This window comes from Corella eumyota, chromosome 2 (assembly GCF_963082875.1).
Source record: "Corella eumyota chromosome 2, kaCorEumy4.1, whole genome shotgun sequence".
NCBI lineage: Eukaryota > Metazoa > Chordata > Ascidiacea > Phlebobranchia > Corellidae > Corella > Corella eumyota.
In genome coordinates, this window is record NC_137491.1 from 5,006,005 (window position 1) to 5,030,459 (window position 24,455).

The window sequence follows — 24,455 nt, forward strand, 5'->3', positions numbered from 1 at the left end:
ATCAAAATTCTTTTATAAATAATTAATTTCTATGAACAAAAACTTTGATGACAACAACTAATATTGCTGTTTTCTAGGACTTAAAACCGGTTTTACCAATAACAATTGTTCAATAATTAAACAGATACAGGATGATAACAATTTTTTATTAAAGTTTTGTTTTAGGTAGATCAAACAAGCTAGAAATTAAAATAATAAAAATGTAATAAAAATAGAAGGTTGACCTGATGGGTAATATAATAGTATGGAGCTTTTATAAGCTGTTGTAAAACTATTACTTTACTTGATTAGGTTAACAGGAAGCTTTAATATTATCAACCCTGAGATTATTTATAAGCTTGTTTCATTCAATATTTTATAATAATAACATAAATAATTTACTGTCAAAAATAACAAACGTTCTAATTTCAACTATTACCAAAGCAATTTTTAAACAAATTATTGTTCAGAATTCAGGCACCACATACCAAGTAAAGCAAATACCTAATTTATATCATTTAATAGGCACTTAATTTATTAGCACAAGCAAAAAACATAGAACCTACATAGCATTTACATAAGGGCAATTAAGCAATTTAAAATTCCCAACTACAAATTAAGAAGCTAAACTCTAGAAACATTTCAACACCAAACTGTTAAATCTGTAAATCTAATAAAGGTCAAATAATTATATTTCCAGAATAACCAGTCAGTTTAGCACATAAATTGCTTAGTAATGTCAGAGTATTTTTAATAATAATTATATACATTTATAAATAACATTTCTTTGAATACTGAAAAGCCAATTAAAAACTCATTAGGCACTGCTTATACTATATATATAATTAAATTTTAACAAAACTGGTACCCTAGGAGTTTTTATTAATCACTTATTAAGAAAAATACATTAATATTATTAAGAATTGGTGAAAAAAAATTAAAAAATAAAGTTTCTAATTAATAACCTGTTGTTTCATTTGTTGATCTTCCATAAAAGAATTATTTTCATTTTCAGAAGCCATTTCCAACTTAGAATATCGATTGTAACCTCCGTTGCCATTAGTTTTACCATTTTGCAATAAAGTCTACAAAAAACATAATAATACAACGTAATTTGGTTAAAATATCCATTACAATAATTCTAGGAGTTATATGGAAATGAGTCAAAATGTTTTTTTAAAATTTAATTCAGTTTTGAAAACATTATTAAAACTTTAGAATACCTTTCTTAAAATTTTATCAGCTTTTAATTTGGTTTGAGGGTCGTTCAGTTCATCCTTCATTCCTTGAATACAAACTCGAGTTGAACCAATGAATTGTTTCCTAGTCCCAAGTTCATCAACAGATATATGAAATTTTCTAGGGTTGGACTCAACAATACGTAAAATAAAAGTTAAGAAAACAACAAACTTTGACTTAAATTATCAAGTAAAATTATAGAATTAGGTTGTTAAAAATAACTATAATTATTTTGTTTAAATATATATAATGTATAAATACAAAAAAACCTATAAATGTATTTATGTTTTAACAAAAAAAAGCAGCAAGTTAAATGGCAAATCTTATTTTAAATAACCTTAAAAGTGTCTTCAACCCAATACATTTATAGCCTGAAGTCAAATATTGTGAAAGTTAAATGACTCATGTGGTTAACTTGTCGCAAATGAAATGCCGTACCAACTTAAACTAAGCTTTTAACACTTTAAAAGCAATAAAACTAAAAAAGTATTTAAAAAAAACAAGTAAAACAATGTTTTCACTTAGTACTTTGCCCTATAATGTGTATGTATTTTAAATAACAAAAAGGTATCTAGTGATTTTTACTTAATTGGTTTCCTTAAATGTAACAAAACACTAAACCTTTAACCTTATGTTGAATAATACAGGAAGTCTAGATAAAACGGGCAATTGAATTAATACCTAAATTCCCTTATGTCCACAGTTGTTAACAAAAAATGTAGGCTAATTATTATTACATAATATAGAACATTTTTAAAGTTTTACAAAAAAATTATTTTTTAACAAATTAAAAAAAATATGAAAGTCAACAAACAATATTATCTCTTAGAACAATAGGAATATTAACCCAGATTTACAACCAAATTGTAATTAATTACATTCGTGATAGGAAAAGGCTTAAGTGCTTTACCACAAATTGCATGCCTTAAAAACTCTCGATTCTTATACCGAACCATTTCCTTTCCATGCTTGACTAAACAAACTTTAAGAGACTAGACATAACTTTGTCTTCTAAGACTTTAAGGGCTTCTTTGTTTAAAATTGAAATATAAAGTGTTCTTAAAAAATAAATTGTTATTGTTTGGTTTAATTAAATATTTAAACCTAATTTTTTTTTATTAAAAAGGATATCAATTGTTTCATCAAGATCTTCCAAGTCCCACTCTATACTTCTTAGACCATTGTTTAACTCGTTGCTTATTCGATCATAATCATCCCTATTTTCGTTAGTAGTTTCATTTAACATTGCCTTCCATTTTTCATACAAACTTCGGCAGTTGTTTACAGATTTTTCAACCTCCCTGAAAACAAAATTTGACTTCAACAACTAAATAAATAAATATATGACACCACTACAATTTTTTTAAGAAAATACAACAGTTAGTATTACTGGTACTTAAAAGGTAAAAGGGGCAAGTAAATAATTGACCTACCCTTTCACAACAAAAAATGGGTCCTCAACCGACATTTTGAGCTGATTAAAATATACAGTAAAACTTTTGTTGTTTTTAAAACAAAAACTGAGATTTTTCCACAGAACTTGTTAGCATGAAACCTTGTTCAATTAACCGATATCAATCTTGAATGTTATTCTTTAAACACTTTTTTTAACTTCAAAAACACAACAGAATAAACTGTGTATAATTAGGCACAAAACCAGCTATTATGCACAGTTTGGTTTCACAGTAAAAATAAAAAAAAGTTAAACAGCTATCGTCTGCAAAAAAAGATTAAATTGTTTTTTTATTGTTTGTAAGTGCCATAAAAAAGTTATTGAAAATTGGAATATTTCCGTGTCTAACTGTATTACCCTAATAGATACTAACAATAAACTTTATAATAAAGAATTATTTAAAGTGCCTTTCTACTAGAAACTTAACAATAAATATTAAATTACTGATGATATCAGATAACTCCAAATTAAGAAATAAATGATGTAACTTTCATTGACACGAAACAACACTTACAAAAAAAACTGTAGACGTCCTGCTGTAAGTGTTATTTGACAAAACACTAAAAGTTTTAATAAAGGATAAAACATTGTACATATGAAGGCTAACATGATATAAATAAATAGCCAATAAGCCAATATTAGCAGAAGACCTTGGGTCAGTTAAAACATGCAACTTGAAAGTCTTTCTGGATGTGTACATAAAAAACTATACTTAGTTAAAAAAATTCATTTAATTTAATTATAAACATATGCAGTAAATATACTTAATATTTTGTTACTCAACAAAGTATTACCAACTGCTATCCAAAGACTACAATGATCTAATGGTGCAATATTTTTATACCCTTACAGCCATATTTTGCTTACAATCCTTTCTAAGGAAATAAATTTTCCCTTTAAAAAAATAACCAAAACTTGCACCATCACATCATTCTATTTTCATTTCCTCTTTCACCTGAAAATTCCCCACGAAAATTTAAGGTACTCTTTCTTTACCATTTGTTTACTAACTATTATTAATATTTAATTTTAAGATTAACTCACTAACAAACAAAAATAGAACAAAGCCGTAATACGCGACACTTTTTTGCTTACAGTGAAAATTGTTTGTCTAGCAAAATTTTGGTAATTAAAACCTTTTGAAGGGTATACAAGTATATAGCACTTGTCTGCTTGTGTAAATAAGTATTCCTTGACCAATAAAAACACGAATAATATAGAAGTCAAGACAATATTATAATATTCGTATGCCAAATATCCTTCTTACTTAAATTTTGTACACAAACTTTAAATTTGCCATTGGTTTCCTAGTGGTGTTCACCACTTTCCTTCGCTTACTTTCGCTGATAACAACAAAAACTTGCTGGAGATTTCGTTTGCCCTTATTAGTTGCCTTTTTCGCTACTGACGTCACAGAAATTTGTTCATGCGTGAAGGATAACGCTATGACGCATATAAATAAAATTCTCCCTACGTTTTATTTTTATGTCTGGCATTTGCACAATTTTCTTCAAATCGGAAATAAAAGTAGTGATTTGCGTCACATTTTAATTATCACATAACGTCTACGCAATTTTAATATGATTAGTAATTACTCTCAGTTACTTCGATGCTAAAAAAAGAACTTAGTTGCTTTGTTATCGGGAATTTTTTATTTAATATATTTAGCAATAATTTATTTTCGGATACAACACGTTTTGTTGACTTTTGTGTTTATTGACAATCGTGACGTTTAAAAAAGGTTCAAGGACAAAATACAAATATAGAAAAATATATGATTGGGAAAATCATACACAACAGAGTTTTAACAACAGTTTTTTGTAAATGTTATTATAATTTATGCGCATAAAACTAAACAATAATTAGAATTTAATTCATTGCCTTTAAAACGGTTTAATAAAATATCTTAATATATTGTAAAACATTGCATAAAATATAGTTAACTTTTAAATATAAAATAACAACAACATAAAAATATATCTTCAAATTTGCTTGGTTGGAAACTTTGCCTGATAGGGCTTCCTTCTTCTTCGCCTGCTGCTCTTTTCTTTTATCTCTTGCTGTTCTTTACTTGTAAGTGTTTTCTCTTCTGTTATATATCCTCTCTCCAAACAGACTGAAGTACTTGGTATTCCAATGTCCCAGAAATGTTTCGGAGTTGAAGGTGGAACATATTCATAGCGATGACGACACACTTCACGCATTGTTGCTTCCCGCACATCAGGTGGAAGATCGCTATAATAAGCTGCACACTGAGGGCAAGTTTTTGTGTCCAGCTTTGCTCGGTCCTCGCGTTTTCTTACAACCGATTGATATTTGTGGGTAATTTCATTATGTTTTTTTGGAGCAATGTCAAAACTGCTGTTGGAGTCAGAGCAGATAACATTTTCTTTTTCATTTGATGTTAAAAATGACTTTTCAGGTTTAACAACTTCTTGTAAAGCAGTATTACCCAGAAATTTATCAACACATACTTTATCTGAGTCATAAACACTCTCATTTGCAAGTGAATTCTGTGTATAATTATTATCCAACATAGTTTCATCAATATTCATTTTAGTTTCGTATAATTTTGATTCGTTAAGCACTGTAGTCATTCCTAAAACCCCATCTGTTCTATCAAACAACTCATCCAAACTTGTGTGTGCATCATGGTTGGGAGACAAATATTCTTCTAACTCAGATTGATTAGGTGATTTCGATTGTTTATATTTATTTGATGCACTTTGTTCTGGACAAACTAATTTAACGCCTTTATTTGTACGATCGTTATTACTTTTGTTCCAGGATCTTTTATTTATAGTTGTTTGTTTCAGAGGTTTTTTAATGTGAAGCCATCCTTGATATTGAGAATTTTTATTCGTACTTTTATTAAATAAAGAAAGAGTTGGCAATAAGCTTGGGCTAGATATTGTGTCATTAGCAATTACACTGCCTTGAGTATTAGTTCCATTAAAATGCCTTTTTTTTCTGGAAGATGATTTGCTTATAACAGGTGATGCTGGAATTAAAATACTCTCCTCCTCCTCTTCATCACAGTTGTTATGTTCTTTACAAAAACTCATACAAGTTTCATCGGGATCAAAATTTAAGTCAGTTTTGGAGTCCAAATTCAAATTATTAGATGACTTTAATTTATTTGTTTTTAAATTTAATTTAGATTCTGGCTTTACAAAGTCGTGGTCTTTTCGAAGGTCTGAATCCAAATTATCAACAACATGGTTGTCATCAACGTAATCATTTTCCATCAAGACTTCACTATTTGGAAAACATGTGTCAGGAGCTAAAATAATGGATTTTATTGTTGTGGTATGCTCACTTTTATCAATTGCAAATGGATAATCACTCTTATTACTTCCTTTATCGAATGTTTTTTCAGAACAATTCAAATCGGGTCTTTGACATGCACCTTTTAATTTCTCAAGATTATTTTCTAAGTTTTTACACTTTATTTTATCAAATTCATTTAATTTTGTTAGGTTCAAATAATCATTTTTAAGTTTTTGATTTTCCGTTTCAAGATTTTTAACAGACACTTCTAGATCCTTGATTTTTTCACATAAATTGTTTGAATTATTGTCATTGTTTTTAATGGTACGATTTCTTTTTAATAATGTTTTAATTACTTGCTGCAAAGCTTGAACAATAAGAGAGTTTTCTGGAATCGAATCAGAATTTTGTAAGGCACAAAATTTACAACCAACAGACATCTTGAAGTGTGTTACTTTATTTTTTGATGATTAACAAAAATGCACACCACTAAAATGTCCAGGCTAAGTTTTTTTAACCTTCGAAACTTTTGATCTGCTGGTAACTCCAAAAAGTTTAATAATAAAAAAATGTTATTTCTCGTCTGCATGTATTTGTTGGTTCAAAAATTGGTAATATACTGCAATACAATAAATTCAGTCATGTAACGCCAGTTCAATATATTAAACAATATTACTATTTCAAGTAGAAATATTAAACAACTAAGCAGTGTATGTTTATTAACAGTTTTTTGCTACTATCTTGAGAAACTTCGGACAGTCGGTAAACGTAATGCAGGTTAAGTTTCTTCCTTTGGCGCTATTTATTGCAGAGTTTCCAATAAAGAGTCACTTTCAAGGTAAAAAAAATTATCAAAGACAGCTTGAAAGATCATTTTTAAATAAAGTACAAATATCACAAATTAATTGGGCATTCGTTAAAAATCATGTTTAACAGTATTTAATGATCGTAGACATTTACATTTTTGCTGGGCTCTTTAGCGTCAGCATCCGATAGGAAAACGCTTCGCAAATCTATCACTTGCAATGCAAAGGCTTTCCTAGCCTCAAACCAGACTTGATGCTGGTTTACATAGAACGACAAAAAAAAAGTATAATCTGTTGGCATTGGACAATAACATACAGTGTTGGCTACCGGGGTAACAAAAACCAAACATTATCATCCAGAATCAACTCATATGTAAACTTGCTGCCACGCCGTGCGGTTTAAACGCCATACAAAAGACTTATTAATACGAATAGAACTTATATAGACAAAGGTGGGCACCAAATCGTTAATGCGTTAAACGTTAAATAACGAAGTTAATTTTTTTGTTAAAATTTAACTTTTAAGTTAATTTTTAAAATCGTTATCGGACCTGTTAACTTTCGTTAAATTGTGCTTCCGTTAAATTAAGCCCGTTAACTCAATATTTTACAAGTAAATCCATGGTAATATAAGGAATATATATGTTTAAAATCGCCGTTTATCGGGTTTAATCGTCGCAATTTTTAAACGATGTAAGTAATTACTATCCGGCCACTGTTATTTGGGCATTAGGCCTATGCCAGTTTTAAAAACTTCTTCTAAACCATTTTCGTCTAGTTAAAACATCGATTAAGAAAAAAATTATTTTTTTTAAATCTTTTTTTATAAAAAAATTAATTTTTTTGTTTGTTTTAATTAAATTTTAACGGTAACGTTTAACGATAACTTCCGTTACACTTGGTTTAATTTACCGAAAAAAACGTTAGCGAAGTTACTGTTATGTGTAACGAATACCCATTTAACGAAGTTGCTTTTTCGTTTAATTGTGCCCGCCTATGCATATAGACCACAATCAATTATATATATATACAATTTATAAAGAGTACGAACAAATTAAACACTTTATTCAAGGACAAGTTTAACACCCATGAGGCAGTTAGTTTAATTGTGCACATAGTTTATTTGTGTATTTTAGTTAGCAAATGTAAGTTGTCATTTTTGTCATTTTTTCCGTCGCATTATTGAAATATTTATTATATTATTAATCACTGTCATCAATGCGTGGAAAACCAAAATAAATAAAAAAAACAAAGAAAAAACATAATAAGTCATGTAAATTGGTCACTATTTGTAATGTTAAAATCGGAAGAAACTGTGTTTAATTTCCTATTTAATTTAACCAATATTATTTCACAAATGCGAGATGATACACAAGTTTAAAAATGTAGGCCTTTCTCGATACAGATACACTCAATTAACACACCCAATTTTGGATTATTACTTACAAGTTTTTATATAGAATGAGTAGCCTATAAAATAAGGTTGAAATATATTATAAAAAATGTAGTCGATTTTTCTTGTGTATTATGTAGCCGTGATTATGTTAATTTTTATGTTTTTATAGTAGTAGTTAGTTTAAATAAATATTATGCAGCCTATCGAATGATAATATTAGGTACGCGTTTGACCAATAAATAGATGTTGCCTGTAGACTTAGCTTGGTTATTTTAAATATTTTGGACTGGTCCTTAGCCTTATAGCTTTGTACGGAGACGTATTGTACCGATGCTTAATATTAACTTTTATTATTTTTTAGTTATTTTTATGATTTATTTTTCCTGACCACTTTTTCTACAGTTATACCGAATAGCTTAAGTGTCAAAGTGCCCTTCATTTGTTTAAATAGTAGAAAGTTTGTTTAATCTGTCGTTAGCTCTTACATAAAGGAGAATGAAAAAGGCCAAGTTTAAACAAATTTGTATAGTAGTCCCAAGTCTACACCGGTTAGCCCCAAAATAGCTTAAAATTATTTCAAAAAAATTGCTGCGTCATACCGTGTGGTTTTGATCAAGAGAAAATCGCTTTATATATTAAGCAGATATTAATTTAATGACGATTGCCCACGCACAACTCACATACGTGACAATTAGGTTATGTCGTTATTAAAATTCGTTTTAGAAAGTTTTCAAAAATATCTGAAAGTTTCAAAAAACCACAAACGAAAAGAAGGTATTAAAGTGTTTACGCAAAGATACGTTGTTAATGGAACAAGCAACGTTAATACACAATAGAGATATCAAACTGTTTACAGAACAGTTATCGACTTTAGCTAATCCAGCAAGACTTGTGTGGTCAAACTCTCAACTTATTTATCTTTAGTAGTAAGTGAAAACAGGCCACCAAAAGATATAAACAATAGTTTAAATTTTTGCCACTTTTAGTCTGATTACAATTTAAGTTGTTAGAAAAATATTAAAAAAGGCAGTATAAAGTCATTATACGCGTGAATTTCATAAAATTTAAAAATAGGAAAATTATTGGCGTACAAACAAATTATAGTGAGCCCAGTCTTCCATCGTAAGAGGTTATAACATTCTTACCGTTTAAAATGTACCCCAATCCAATTTTAAAGTATTTTTAATTTAAAGTAACCAACTCGAACTAATTCTTTGCATATTATTAAACTGTAAAGCTTTGGTGTATTTAAAATGTGACTTCATTGCTTAAAATTGATTGATTGAACGTGATATGTTTAATTCAAAACAATGCATTTTCGACAGAAAGTTACATTGTAATGTCCGGCCACACCAGCTAAAATTAATTGATTGCACACATGATGTCATTTTTTTTAAAGTAAATTTTAATTATTTTGGTGTAATTAGTAAGATTTGTTTTGATTGTAAAAACATTTCAATATTTTCTGCGAGTTTAAGTTTTAAGACAATGTATTTAGGACATGTTTAGTTAAAGTGCAAGGCCATATCGTAAAAAATGTACTAATAAGCTATACCATTTTACAAATTCAAAATTCGTGACATTAGACTACAGTTTTAGCAGACGAAAATTGCTAATTTCATTCTAAGTCTGGTAAATTTCCTTTCTAGGGTCGTGCAGTAATAAAAGGTATAATTTAGGGCAGTTTTACAATAATTTTTTTAATAAAAATTTTAGGGTTAACCAATCTTTTTATAATAATCTAAAAAATTAGACGTATAAGTTTGGATTTGATCAACAATATGAAATTGTCGGAGAGTTTAATGTCCATCGGTACATTTTTGTACACTTCTTATGTTACTTACACGTTTTTCATTTTTGCTATTCATGATCGGTTCCCAAACTTACCCATGGCAGGTAAGTTGATTGTTTTAATATGTAGACGACGTCGAGTTTGAATTTTTTTAAAAACTGAGATAAAAAAGTAAAAAAAAAAATTGTTAGCACGTTAAACCCATAACATTTTTGGTATTTTACGTTAGATTGGTTTGTGGGTATTATTCCACAACTTACCAAAAAGTATTTCGTCGACGCAAATCCGGATATAAAATTTGTAAGTATATGCTTACATATATCTGGCAATAAATAATAAACAGTATATTAAAAAATTTCAACTTTTTGCGTAAATCATAAATAAATAAATCGTAACTGACAACTTAAGTTATATTCTGAAAACTTAACTTTGTGTAGTTTTAAGTTCAATAATTTGTAAACAAAATTTGTCATTTGTTTAAGCTTGCGATTCAATGGCCAATCCTTTTCGGTTCCAAGTTATCTTGCTTGTTGTTCATGGCTTATGAATCAAAGTATTACAAGATATTCACCTACGTGAGTTTTTGATTTTACAACATAAAAAAATCTAAAACAAAAATCATTCTATGATATTTAAATGGGCATTTTGTTGTGTAGAGATTTTACCTAATGTGGAATTTATCAATGTTCGGAACATTTTGTTGGACCTTCGCTTTTTCGAATGAAAGACCTAAACTCAGTTTTTTGTCTGTTATTATAACAATAGTGTGTTCGATCTACCTTATATACATAACCTGTAAAAGATCATTGGCAAAAACGGGCGATGGACAAGGTTTTCCAACAATACCGGGTAACTGAACTTTAAATATAAGACCTTGGCTTTTAAAGTGATATACTTACATTTTAAGTAATTTGTAGCCTCAAGATACTGGTATTACAAAAATTTCATTGCAAGTACCGTGGGAATTGCTGCTACTTGGGCTTTCGTTGCAATGATAGCCACGCATGCAGATTTTCTTTGCTATCGAGGCTCATATGGATTGGCCAAAGCACAACCAGGTTAATAATCGCAATTTAAATTTTTGCGGCTTTTAATAGGCTACTAATTGTTTATTCGACCTTTTCCTTTAAAAAAAGAGGGTTACATAAAAACTAAAATTAATTTTGCAATTGTTTTTGCACCAGGATTGTTTAGCTGTTATAACGCGAGCACTATTGCCTATACCACGAACCTTATCTTTCAGCTAATCTGGGCCTATTGCGACATAGTAGCTTTTCCATATTACTGTGATTGCATTTACACCCTCTACACACACGGATCTTTCTGCATGTTTGGCCTCTTTTACAGTCACTACTACTATGATACAGGTAATATAAGAGAGTTTAAAAAATAAACAGTTAAAGTTCATTTGTCCAGACTTTTGCACTGTAGTTTAAAATAAACTATTATGTTTTTTTTCAGGAATGACCCTGCACAACGGGATAAGTTTGTTCTCTGGCGTACTTTACCTGTTTCTTTTTATCTTTCGAAACAACCTGAAATCTCTTGTTGCTGGAAAAACATTTCACCCAATAAAAAACGAATAAAGGACAAAGGTTACCATTGAAACGTAACACAATGTAAAATTCTATTAATATCAATAATGTTAAATATTTTTTTTTGAATTTAAAATAGTATGCATGTACACATTCTTTAAGCTTATACTTTTAAAGATTTTTTTAACGAAAATCATTTTTAATAAAGTTTTTTTTTTTAACGAAAATTATTTTTTAATTTTTAAATTAACATTCTTAAAACATCAAGTTGTGTAAAAGCATCATTTCGTTATGCCTACTACACGTACTTTTCTTTGTTAAATTGTGTATTAAATACATCATATATTTTTAACCATTGTAGCGTCATAACCCTTGTGTATTATTATAACAATAAAATATTAAAAAAAACGTAATGAAGTTTAAATTCTTCTCGATTTTGATTGAAATTAGCCACAGCATGTATCAGCAAGGAAACAAATCAATGGCTAACGGTGACTCTGAAACGACTTTACGTCGCCGACGACCTAACCTTTGGAGAAGTGAAGATATTTCTGAAATAAATGAAAAGCTAAATGAAAAGGTTTCTGAAAAAGGAGACTTGTCAAATAGAATTAGTAAATTAAAGAAAACCACACCTGCAGATAACTCCACAAAGAAACAGGGTAAGTTAACGTGCTAGGTTGTCAAGTACTTTATTGTAAAATTGGCTAAGTTAAAAACTGAATAGCCTACCTTTTGTTAATATAGAGACAGAAAATAGCAGTTCAGAAGAACTAAAAAAAGAACAGGTTTTAAAAAATCAGGACCAAAACGTAGCAGAAAATGACTTCATTACCACTTCAGAGTTACCGAAAAGTCCATCAAGATGTTCTACGTTCAGCAACATCAAAGAGATATTTAAATCTGCTTTCAATATTGATCAAGCTCCGGGCAGGCAAACCGGTTTTTACCGGATCCATCCGGTATCAGCAAAAAATATGTACAAAGAATTAGTTGATGATAATCTCGACAAGGAAAGAAACAACTTCGTGAAAAAAGCAAATGAAGAAAGGTGGCGACGATTCGAGGCCAAGGCAAATCAAATAATAAATGACCACGTGAAGCAGGAATCGGCCAATGATAATGTCACATATAAAATAGAAGACGAAGTGATGGAAAAATGTGGCCGAAGAATAGAGAAATTTTTTATTATTTTGTGCGCGGTTGTTATATTTGTGTGTTATCCAGTTGCATTTCTTTTGCTAAAACTAAAATAAAAACATTGAAGAATTTTCCCCATTCCAAGTTTTAGACAAAATTTTGCATTTATTACAAAAACTTAAAGAAAAAAGTTAAGTTTAGCAAAAACCCAAAACATTTGTAAAAAAACGTGAAAAACTTGGAAAAACGTGAATTTTTTTTTACTTAAACCTTTAATTTAAAGCTAAGTCGTGTGTGAAAAACCAATATCCGATGGTTTGGCAGAAACGTATCCTGATGTCACTGTACTGTTAACCTCACAACATTTTGCTACGTCACCTGTTTGTGAAATTTTCGCCTTAGTCGTGTTGTTAACTTCAATTTCTGCAGCTGCAGGTAATAACGTGAAGTTGGAACAAGTTGGACTTGTTGACCTTTTTTTGGTTACGTTATCACACATGCTTTCGTCCTGCGGTTCCCATTTTTTTTTCCCATTTTTAATAGCATTTTCATAAATACCCCTTAACCTGCCAGTAACAAAAAAGCGATAAATGTCAATGTGGAAATATTTAAAAAAATTACAAATTTTGATTTTTACTGTTTCAGGTATTCTGTTAAAGCAGATTCATTTAATCTTGAACTTCTTGCAACTTGCAATAATTGTGTTGCAAACCTAAAGGTAAATCGTAATGAGAGATAAACACATGTTGTGGTAAAAAATATATTACAAGTTGCGCATGATAAAATGATGTGAGTCACAGTATATATTACACTATTTACAAAACAAACCTGTATGATGCATTTGATTTAATCTTTTCCATTAATTTATTAGCATCCAACGATTCCTTTTTCTTAGTAATGCTTGATGCTATATTATAGGCTTTCGACATTACGCTTGCAGGAAAATTAAATAATTCGGCCAATTTTAAACCTGTGTAGAAAGTTAGAACAAAAAATATGTGTTTTGGATGTATATTATATTTCAAAAATAAATAAAATTGGTTTTACCGTAATGCACTTCAGCAGTAAAGCCGCGTGACAACGCGTACGTAAATTGAATTGTGGTTAAATTTCCTTTGCTGCGTGAGACATGTTGAATCTAGTATGTAAACTATGTTGTTGGATAACCGCAATATATGTATAAATATATTTAAAATCGCATTTACTTGAAAATGATAGTTTTCCACGTTTGGATAGACCGTTTGAAGCCTGCAAATCTCCAAAAAGTGTGTTGCAAAAAATGTAAATGCCTAAAAAAAATGTTTTGCAAAAAAATAAAAAAACAGCATACTTTTTTTTTAATTTGACAATAACTTTATCAATAACAAAAAAGTATAATTACCTTTTGTGAAAGGAGAAATTCTGAAATAGCCCAACACAATCCCACGCCTTCCTCGCTAGAAGTACCCCTGCCAAGTTCATCTATTATAACTAGACTGTTTTCTGTCACATTCTGCATGATATAGTTGACCTAATTGCAATGAAAAAATTATATTAAAAAAAATAACAAAAAAAGAACTTACACGGTATAATTTTTCCACCATTTATTTCAAATGGTAAAATTAAATAATTTTAATGTTTAGAAGATTGATAATTAAAAATTATGTCACTTTAAATTAAATTTTTCCGGTAAATTATTAATAATATAAAGGATGCTCACTTCCTTCATTTCGAGCATGAAAGAAGAGGAGTTTGTTTCCATATCATCATCACTTCCCACCCTGGAGAAGATTTGATCAGCAATCCTGAATGATGCAAACTCGGCAGGAACAAAACATCCAATTTGAGCCATAATCTTGGATAAAACAATAAAAAACATTAATTTATCAATTTGGATTTTATTCTAATATATAATTTAAAATCTCTAGGATAAAATAAGTTAAGGAAATTTTATATACAATGTACAAAATAAACCAATAATAAAGTAAATTTCTAAACATAAAAATTACTAAGTAAAAAAAATCTACCTGTAGAAGAGCAATGGTTTTAAGATAAGTCGACTTTCCACTCATGTTTGGTCCAGTAATAATATTTAGGTTTGTACCATCTGAAGCATATATGTTGTTTGGAATGAGGTTTGGTGAATATTTGTTTAAAACTGGGTGCCGACCATCCCTTACTGCTAATGTTTGAGTAAATTCCGGTCGAACTATGTTAAAAAGTATTTAATATTCCAACAAATATTACTTAAAAAATATAGTAAATAAAAAGTAAGAGTAAATAAAATTTGATTAATTAGAAAACTGGCCATTTTGGTGATATATCATTCTTAAAACAATATTATGCTTTATATACCAAGTTTTGAGGTGGTATTCAGAAGGGCAAATGAAAGCACCATGTCCAAGGTTGAAACTATTTCTGACAGATTATAAAGACATCCAATACTACCTCTTACAGCAATTAAAAGATCAGTTACCAAACTAAAAAATAACAAATGTACATGTTAAAATATGGCCTTCAAAATAAAAAAAATACATTTTTTAAATAAAAGTACTTAAAAATATAAAATAGTTAGCCTACCTATCTGCAAGCAAAATAATGTTTGTTACAGAATGTTCAATTTTAGTATTTAATTGAATAACATCTTGAGTCGTGAAACTAATGGTTTTGTTTATTTTGGAGACCTAGTAACATAAAGAAACATATATCGTAAACCTACACAATAATGATCATAATTTGCTACGAAAATAAATAAAAAAAAAATTTCAAAATACAAAACCTTAATAAATTCGCTTGGTAGTTCAGGTGCATCTTTAGCAGGCATTTGTATGTAAAACCCCCTTGATGAATTGTAAGTACACTTTAATGGTAGGCCATGTTTTTCACCAAGTTGGTGGATAACATCTATGCAAAAAGAAATTGAATGCCAAGCAAAATAGCGTGTTTTCAAGGACTATATTAAAATAATCCATTTTTATATAATAACCTACTATTTCCTACATAAATTAAAATTGGTTTAAAAGTTTACCGTTGACATCATTAATCAGTTCAGTGTAAGAAACTCTTGACAAATCAAGAACCCCATTAATCCCTTGTTTAACTGCATAACAACGTTGCATTTTTACATTGAGTTGTCCTTTATGCAATTTGGCATCTTCATGAATAACCTTGCTTAACATTTCCAAAAGGCAAGCTGTAAAACATCATAAAAAACAGAGAAATAAATTTAAAAATCAATCTACCAACTGGGTCTAAATTAATTTAACCCACTCACAAAATCTTGCATCTTTTAGTGCAGCTTTATAAGCTTGGAATAAATCACATTTTGAATCAGCTAAGGCTTCCTACGTTGAAAAGTTAATATTTTAAACAAACTAATAATTTATAACAGTAAGACTAAATTAAAAAAAGTATAATCTACAAAAAACAACGAAGGTAGCCTTTTCACTCACCAGAAGGATAGGAACAAGGATTGTGACGTGTTTTAGATAAATACAAGTTGTGATGTGATTTTCTCTTGATTTGTCTGTATTTTGTTTTGGAATTTGAACCAAAGAAGACAACAAATGATCAATGTCGATTTCGAATCTGCTTAAAACTGAATGCAAACTGTAAAATAAAGTAATTTTGCAATCTGTTTGTAACATTAATAGTTTATTAACTCGTTAAATATCAGAAAACTGAATTAGACCACGCTTTTGCCATTGCTAAATTGTTTTACCTAAAAAATAGTTCTGAAGATTCAGAAAGTTCTTCAACTGCATCCAACCTTGCTTGAATAGTTGCAAGATTATTCGGAGGTTGTAAAATGTTACTACGTAACATTCTAGTGCCACCTAGTGTCTTTGTGCGATCTAGAATTCCAAACAAAGTGTGGTTGCTTCTATATTTATAAAAGCAAAATATTTACATTATATTATATGTTGTTAGTAATCTTATTTAATAGCAATTAAAAATTTTTTACATATTTTTTACCTTGCTATGTACATATAACTTACTTAGGATTGTTAAGATTAACTAACAGCTCTAAAGCTGATGCTGTTCGAGCATCGATTAAGGTCGTTTGTTCACTTCCCTTAAAAATAATCCTTATTGATTGTGGGGCATAAATTGTGTTTTGCATAAACTCTACAAACTTGAGTAGTGCACCAGTTGCAGCCAAGCAATAATATCTAAAAATAGATAATATATATACATATATATATAAATTTGGAACGTATTGCTTAAAGATGATCTAGATTAAACTTAAATAAACAGTATAAATATATATATATAAAATCTAAAAAAACACTTCGCTTTAAATTAATTTTCCTTTTCACCTTCCAAAAAAGAGTAGTTTCAAATTTTCTAACTTTATACTAACTTTGATTTAACATCAATTACAACTGAACTATTTTCTCTCATAACTAAACGTTTAATATTATCCATTCCTCTAGCCTCATTAAAGTAGTGCCGCTGAACTGTTGTTATTTTTGAATTCTAAAAAATGTCAAATAATATGATTATAAAGTGTTTAAGAACCAAAACCAAAAAAGATAATGCTAAAAATAACTAAAAACTTTTAGTTTAAAAATAAAATTTATCTCAAATAAATAAAAAAAACATTTCAAATATATACACACACCTCAAAATTTTCATTGATAACTTTAAAAACTTCTGCCATTTTTCCATTATCACACATTGTACTTGGAAATATTATTTCGAGCGGTGAAAGAACATTAAGTTTAGTAATTGTTTTCACATAAGTTTGTGAATCAGAAAACTGAGAAAGAATCAGTATTGGCTTCTTAAGGTCTATGGAAGCTAATCCTACTTCGCCCCTGTGTAACCATTTAAAAGTTTTACCAAATAAATTACGAATTAACACTTGTTTGATAGTTACAACATGGTAACAGTATTTTAATCAAAAGTTTATTAACAATACTTATGTTATACAGATACATTACATATATTTATAGTAAGTTTTTTTTTTGTCCAAAAAAAAAAATTAATAAAAACCTTGCTAATCCTCTTCCCTCAACAATACTGACAATCACTGAAGGCTGATGGGTTTTCGGAGTTTCACTTGATCCTCTTCCTCTAGGTGTTCCCTTATTACTTCTTGGTGTGCTTCTCATTGATCCAGAGAGACTTGGAGTAGTTATCCGTGATCCACTGTAAAAAGCCGTAAGTTTAAGCAAAAATATTAAAATAAAAACAGTTTCATATGCAGTAAATTTGTAATAGTTTCATATGCAGTAAATTTACATGCTTCCTTTGATATTAGCCAAAGGAGTTCTTGGTGAAGTTAATGATGGCAAAAACTTGCGAGGTGCTGGTGCAACTGGAATTTGAAAAACTAAATAAAATTAAAAAATAAATTAAGTTTACTGCTTAAGGTCTAAAAACAGATCCAAAATAAATTTTGTACAGACTATATAATTTAAAAAAATTTAAAGTTTAAAGCAATAAATATTTCCAAACTTGGTGACTCCGTGTCAATTGTGACACTGTCCGGCGTAGTTTTATCTAACTCATCACTCGCCAAAAGTGTACTGGTACTTTCACAATCAGATGTTGAATTTGTTGTTGATGGTGTTTGCTGTATTCCTTAACATTTTATAACTAGTATTGTTTTTTTTTATTTAAAATGTATTTTACCTAAATTAATTTAAAAAAAATGATAAACCCAACTAATTAACCTATATTTATTAGGAAACAACAACTTAACCCCAAACAAAATAAAACTAAAGAACTACTACCACATTAAACCACTTACGTTTTGTTAATTCATTTTTTGGTGTTTTTATGTTATTGATGCTGCTTAGAGTTGATTGCAACGTGGTGTCATCAAAACCACTTTGATCGGAGCTGTCTGGCGTTTCCAGTAACCCAAAATTAAATTTTTTTCTTGAGTTTATCATTTTTTGTATAAAAATTAGCCAATAGAATAGACTATGATCTCACGTCCCATTTAATCGAAAAGTCGCACTACAAAAAATATTTTTTTCAATCTAGTAAAACGCAGACGACAATCCCGCAATTAAAAATAAAGTGCGATGAACCGTCACCTACTAAAGTTAATATTTTTTTGATTTATCTTCTTTTCAATAATTTAATTAAAAGAAGACATTTTTTGTGTGCTATTAAAATAAAAGTTATTTAAAAAAAAATTTAATAAAATTAAAGAAAACAATAAAAATTGGCTTTTTCATTTTTATTAAAAAATCACTCAACAAAAAATGCAGAAAAGGAACATGTTAACAAAATTTACAAGGGTAATGTCAACCTGAAAAAATAAAATTTTTAATTATGCAGATAGTACTAAAGGGATAGATATTTTCTGAATAAATCAATAGACTAAGTCAAAATTAATTCAATATTAAATTTTGCCATATTTTACATTGTAATATTTATTAATAAATGAAAAATAATGCAATGAATGTATACATATTTTTAAAAGAAAAAATGTTAATAATTTTAGGTTTTTAAAGCAATATAAAAGTAGCTCTATTTTAAACAGTTTTTTTTTAAACGAATAAACAAAACTTAATAAAATTTAAAACGCCAATAAAGTACAGTTCTGTGAAAATACTGGTTAAAATTTAACCAACATTTTAAATGTTAGCAAGAAAATATACTCCATTCCCTTATTTCCTAATATAAACTTGTCTTTTTCATAATTCGTAGAAATTCAACTTCATTAATTTCACCATCACCATCTCGATCTGCTTCGTCAATCATCTCCTGTAATTCTTCATCTGTTAAATTTTCACCAAGTTCTTTGGCAACCCTCTTAAGATTCTTAAACGAAATTTTACCAGTTTCGTCATCATCAAATAACCTAAACGCTTTTAAAATTTCTTCCTTGCTGTCTTTTTCGCTCATTTTTTGTGTCATCATCATTAAAAAATCATTAAAGTCAATAGTTCCACTTCCATCTTTATCTACATCAGCAATCATCTTTTTAATTTCTTCTTTCTTTGGTTCAAATCCAAGTGCCCTCATTGCAACTTTTAGCTCTTTGACATCTATTGTTCCCGAACCATCTGCATCAAAAAGGTCAAAAGCTTCTCGGATTTCTTGTTTTTGTTCCTCTGTCAACTCAGGGCGAGCACCACCCTTTCGCTTACCACCAGATATATTTTTCTTATAATTACTTGCCATTTTAAAAAGACCTATTTGATTCCTAAAATTTTTAAACAACCTGGTAATATACAAGTCAAGTTATCAAAACTATATATACAAAAATTAAAATAAGTCATCTAATAAAACTGTAATTTTGATATAAACTAACATTTTATGTAAAATTAATTTGGAATTTTAAAAGTAAACTGACTCAAACGTTTTACTTTCAATTTAGCTTTTAGTTAATTTCATTTTTTCGACTAAACACACTAATTACCTTATTTAATTGTCTGACATTTTTCGTCGACTCTGTCAGTGTTATTTAAATACCAAAATTAGATCAATGGTCAATATAACGCATTACCATTTTAGTTACTTTTGAATAAAATATAAAAGGACATATTTTAAAACTTCTTACGCACGAAAACGACACTACCGCACGTTAAAAACTTTCTGTTAAATTTTGAAACCTCTGGCAACAAAACAAACCGTTACTTAACAAATCGCGCCATTAGTGGCTTAACAAATAAACGATTTAAAATGATTTTTTTCTGAACAATAAAGTTTAAAATCAGTAAATAGAAAAGGTTTCATTTTGCACTAGTTTATTTTATTATAGGAGTGCATAACAAAATTGCACAATATTTACGTTTACATAAATAACATAACTATACACAAAACTTAAAGCCAAAAAAAAACAACAATAAAATTAAAAATTTGGTTTATATTTTTTCATTTCCACCATGATTAAATGCATGTTAACCAATTCTGATCGTGCTGGTATTGATTTAAATGGTTGTTGTGTAAAAAGTTTTTGAAATCGATGATAATATTGTATCAAATGTGTAAAAGCAGCCTAAAAAGTTTAGTTGGTACAATAAAAAAGTAAAAAGTTTCGAGTATAATGTTAAATAGGAGAATAAAACATAATGTTGTGGATTACCTGAACAATGGTGCTTCCAACTTTGAAGTTGGTGAATGATTGTGTAACTTCACGACTTATTAAATCAACACTAGTTCGCCAACCAGCGGCAAAACCTTGCACCAATGGGACAACTTTTTGTTCAAATCGTTTAAGCTGGGATGTTTGACCATTTTCCAGGACAACCTACATAAACATTCATTTAAAGTTAAAATATTTTTTCTAAAAATTGATTTAAAATCAAATTTCTTACCTCACACTCTTTGACAAATGACATCATACCCCCAAAATGAGGGGATAAAATTTCTTCGACATATTCCTGAGTACGAGTATTTAGTAATTGCTGAAAACTGTCCGACTCCTTTGAATCTTCAACTGTTCGTTCCTAAGTTAAGTATCAATAATTAGAACAGTAGAGATACTGTATAACACATTCATAAGAATAGCTTAAATAATTTAAAATATTATTACGATTCTATGCATACATGTCATTATACATTAACTTACCATTATTACAGATAACATCATGTCATAGTTGTTAATGAGAAATACAAGCTGGTCTCGTCGCTCACGAAAACATGCTGCTAATCTCAGAATGAAGTTCTGGACCTACAATGTAACATGATGTAATATTTAAAGTTGCAAATAACATTCCAGGCATTGTTTTGTTTTTATGTATATTATATTTTATGGGAATCACCTCAGTTTGCAATTCTCCTAAAACTTGTTCAACTTGAGGGTTTGGTAAATTTTCATTAATGCGCACAATGGCGGCACTAAACTCAGCATATCGCCTTGTTATCTGAAAAAAATAATCACTGGTATACTTTTGTAAAATTAAAAAAAAAACGAAATCTATTAACAACTATGAATTACCCTGATTTTTTTTCAAAATTATCACCTATTAATTTAATAACTTACATAATGTGGTCTAACATCGATAGAAGCAAGTTGATTAACATTACAGTGTACCACACTTCTTATATGCATGCGCACTACTTCTTCAAACCGGGGCCACAAAATTGCTGAAACAGTGTCCCAGTATCTGTCTAAAGCATACACTTCCCGATCATGCATGATTATCTAGTGAAATAACCAACTAATTTAAAAAAAGTAATGATGGTTTTAAATATTGCTTGACTTTATTATATTTAGTTTTTTACCTTAAATTTATTGGCGATATGAATGCATAAAAATAATGCAATGCTATCATAACAGTCTGAACAATGAGAATCAACATGTTTCTGTAAAATTAAAGTAATAACAATTTAATTTGTTAAATTTACTAAACAGTTGGTTTTTAGAAGGTTGACTTACCACAAACAAAGCTAATGTTTTTCCCATAATTGTGTTAAAAAGTTCTTGAGCAGAACCTGCAGAAAACATGAAAAAGTCGCAAACAAATAAATATTCTCGGCAACTTGTGTCCAATAAGGCGTATTGTTGACTTCTGAACAGATTCTCAAAAGAAAACTAAAAAAACATGTTTTCATTACCTTTTTAACATTTAAATGAGACCTATCTAACTAAACACTAATGCATATTATCATAAATAATTTAACGCAAAGATTGTTATAAATAAATGGTAAAAATTTAAAACTTACTTTGGTGTCTCCCTTTTGAGCTGCATGGGGAACAATTATTGGAGCTTCCAAACCTTGACCTAATATTTCATCTCGCTTACCGATCGTGAATACAGATGACCTGTTTCGCATGGCTGGTCGTGAAGAGGAAAAAAATCCTCGCTTTGATGAGTCCTCCACTGCCATTAAGTCGTCCTTACCAGCAACATCATCAAACTAAAAGATCAATTAATTATATTTACTCAAGTATTATATATATATATACAGTAACTATTAAATTCTATATCAAAAAATAAAAGCCTAATATGTTTTTTTTTTATTTAATCTTGTTTAGACATTTAACAAAAAGTTGTCAATGTTGTTATAAGATATGTTGCTACAACAAATTAAAAAACAAAAAGAGGGTTTGATTACCTGTAATTTCATAATTCGATTTGTGTAGCTTTTAAAATATGACAGATAAACTTTGCTGACTGTATCAACATATTCATCTCTTACTTCTTTGGCAACATGTCTTTCATTGGAGAGTAGAAATTCATAGAAAAATCTAACAAAAAAACACAAATAATGAATTTTGGTACAACTATTAATGCAGTTCATTATAGGCATGTAAAATATAATGTTAGATTATAAAATTAAATAAATTTGATTATTAAAACAAGTTAGACTAAAGGAATGAAATAGGTAAACACAAATAATAACCAGAATTACCTAGATTTAAGCATAGCATCTTGTCCAAGTTGATAATTACTCATTGGTTTTCGAAAAGAATAAATTTTCTGAATCATAAATTCACGAATCTTTCCAATGGCCTTAAAAGATAAAAAAATTCAATAACAAATTACCAAAACACCTTTTTTGAAACTTTGAATACCAATTTACAATATTAATAGGTTATAAATATTTGTAATTGTAAATTTATATACATACCTTGTACTTTAGTTTTTCCACAATATCTTGAACATCATTACAAGCTTTTGTCTCATTATAAGCATGTTGTTTAACAAAATTAATTTTATGATTTAATTCATGAAGTTGTTCCAAAAATTCACGTTCAGTGACAGGTGTGTCAAGAATATGCCTGTAAACAAAACAATATGGTGACAAGTTCTTAGTAAATTTAAAAAATACAAACATGTGATGTGATGTGCAATAACGAACAATTTTATTTGGATCAGTTATGTTAATATATTTGTAACTTAGGATAAAATTTTATGAATCAAATTAACACTTAATAATTCAACTACTAACGTTATCATTAGTTCAGGTACAACCATTTCATCCACCAGTTGACTTAATTCACTTTTAACTGCTTGTCGATTCTTGAGCTTTACATTCATTGCAACAGATTGTTCTTGTAGGCATTGAATCTCGGCACTTATACTACTTAAATCATGTTGAAAACCATGTAGCATACTTTCCATTCCCTAATAAATAGAAAATTTTATGTTGTTTATCTAAAAATGACAGTTCTTAAATTGTTATTAATTTAATTTTGGTAGGCTATTGTTTTTGCTAACAGTACAAAAATTGTGTTTATTTAAGTAACTGATGAACATTTCAAATAATTTGTATTAACCCATACCTCTAATATTTTGTCACATTCACCAATTTGTGTATGAAGGCTTGCTATTTGTTCACTTTCCAAAATATCTACAAAAAAGGTTTTAGAAAAAAAGGTATTCTTCAAAATAAAATTAATAATAATCTGAATAGGTAGATAGCCTATGATTCTAAATTACGAATATCTTACAATCTTTAATAGACCCATTTTCGACTTCATGTAAATTTTGTTCTATTTGTTTAGCATACTCTCGTAAATCCACTCCCTGCATAGCAAAAACTTATGTTACAAAACATTTTTTAATTAGTTTCTACATAGTTAAATAGCTTTTACTCTTAAAAGCAATAGTCATATTAAAGTTACCGATTCTAAAGCTTCTTTTACCAGATCATCTTCTAAATTTTCTTGTATGTGTTCTAAAAAGAATACTTTTTTTAAAATTAATTGAAAACAAAAGTACTGTAAAAACTAAACACTCGAACAAACACAGATTGTTGACAGTAAGTGGGTTGGATAAACGTTTTTAGATACAATTTAATTACTGATACTTTTCTTTAGTTTAGTTACCATCAACATTTTCTAATATATAATCATCAGAAGTTAGATCCAAATTATCCAAATCAATTCCAAGATCATCCATCTTAACAGAACGCAATATTATTTTTCGATTTTCCAATATGTAAAGGGGAA

General features: G+C 28.8%; 6 protein-coding genes across 7 annotated transcripts in view; 1 reads left to right on the forward strand and 5 right to left on the reverse strand.

The window, feature by feature from the left end:
- Window positions 1-2,931, reverse strand: part of LOC145742911 (syntaxin-6-like) — a 33,054-nt gene extending 30,123 nt beyond the window's left edge. For both annotated transcript variants that reach the window (XM_082560753.1, XM_082560752.1), the window contains exons 1-4: window positions 2,652-2,931; window positions 2,350-2,519; window positions 1,203-1,360; window positions 945-1,064 (exon numbers count right to left, since the gene is read on the reverse strand). In XM_082560753.1, coding sequence (XP_082416879.1) covers window positions 945-1,064; window positions 1,203-1,360; window positions 2,350-2,519; window positions 2,652-2,686 — 483 coding nt within the window. In that variant the 5' untranslated portion in view covers window positions 2,687-2,931. The remainder of the gene's footprint in view (window positions 1-944; window positions 1,065-1,202; window positions 1,361-2,349; window positions 2,520-2,651) is intronic.
- Window positions 2,932-4,387: 1,456 nt separating this feature from the next.
- On the reverse strand, window positions 4,388-6,696 carry LOC145742888 (uncharacterized). The gene has a single exon (XM_082560722.1). The coding sequence runs from the start codon at window positions 6,379-6,381 to the stop codon at window positions 4,654-4,656; it is 1,728 nt and encodes a 575-aa protein (XP_082416848.1). The 5' UTR covers window positions 6,382-6,696; the 3' UTR covers window positions 4,388-4,653.
- Window positions 6,697-9,820: 3,124 nt separating this feature from the next.
- On the forward strand, window positions 9,821-11,558 carry LOC145743468 (uncharacterized). Its single transcript, XM_082561432.1, has 7 exons — window positions 9,821-10,039; window positions 10,165-10,235; window positions 10,418-10,510; window positions 10,592-10,784; window positions 10,853-10,993; window positions 11,120-11,302; window positions 11,397-11,558. Exons 1-7 carry the CDS (start codon window positions 9,925-9,927, stop codon window positions 11,519-11,521), a joined length of 921 nt encoding a protein of 306 aa, XP_082417558.1. The 5' UTR covers window positions 9,821-9,924; the 3' UTR covers window positions 11,522-11,558.
- Window positions 11,559-13,201: 1,643 nt separating this feature from the next.
- Window positions 13,202-17,885, reverse strand: LOC145743004 (mutS protein homolog 4-like). Its single transcript, XM_082560857.1, has 19 exons — window positions 17,837-17,885; window positions 17,588-17,743; window positions 17,214-17,409; window positions 16,953-17,068; window positions 16,588-16,761; window positions 16,311-16,472; window positions 16,042-16,198; window positions 15,864-15,933; window positions 15,618-15,782; window positions 15,369-15,493; window positions 15,170-15,273; window positions 14,945-15,069; window positions 14,617-14,798; window positions 14,310-14,444; window positions 13,992-14,120; window positions 13,816-13,899; window positions 13,658-13,748; window positions 13,439-13,580; window positions 13,202-13,322 (listed from the first exon to the last, which is right to left on the reverse strand). Exons 2-19 carry the CDS (start codon window positions 17,704-17,706, stop codon window positions 13,244-13,246), a joined length of 2,355 nt encoding a protein of 784 aa, XP_082416983.1. The 5' UTR covers window positions 17,707-17,743; window positions 17,837-17,885; the 3' UTR covers window positions 13,202-13,243.
- Window positions 17,886-18,778: 893 nt separating this feature from the next.
- On the reverse strand, window positions 18,779-19,771 carry LOC145741245 (uncharacterized). The gene has a single exon (XM_082558798.1). The coding sequence runs from the start codon at window positions 19,733-19,735 to the stop codon at window positions 19,226-19,228; it is 510 nt and encodes a 169-aa protein (XP_082414924.1). The 5' UTR covers window positions 19,736-19,771; the 3' UTR covers window positions 18,779-19,225.
- A 538-nt stretch (window positions 19,772-20,309) lies between these two features.
- LOC145741270 (vacuolar protein sorting-associated protein 52 homolog) lies at window positions 20,310-24,447 on the reverse strand. Its single transcript, XM_082558831.1, has 17 exons — window positions 24,333-24,447; window positions 24,129-24,181; window positions 23,955-24,030; window positions 23,787-23,854; window positions 23,453-23,628; window positions 23,132-23,282; window positions 22,913-23,013; window positions 22,616-22,748; window positions 22,223-22,417; window positions 21,936-22,091; window positions 21,782-21,862; window positions 21,540-21,701; window positions 21,319-21,420; window positions 21,126-21,227; window positions 20,872-21,003; window positions 20,640-20,804; window positions 20,310-20,552 (listed from the first exon to the last, which is right to left on the reverse strand). The coding sequence occupies exons 1-17, from the start codon at window positions 24,403-24,405 to the stop codon at window positions 20,406-20,408; spliced, it is 2,073 nt and encodes a 690-aa protein (XP_082414957.1). The 5' UTR covers window positions 24,406-24,447; the 3' UTR covers window positions 20,310-20,405.
- Window positions 24,448-24,455: the final 8 nt, after the last annotated feature.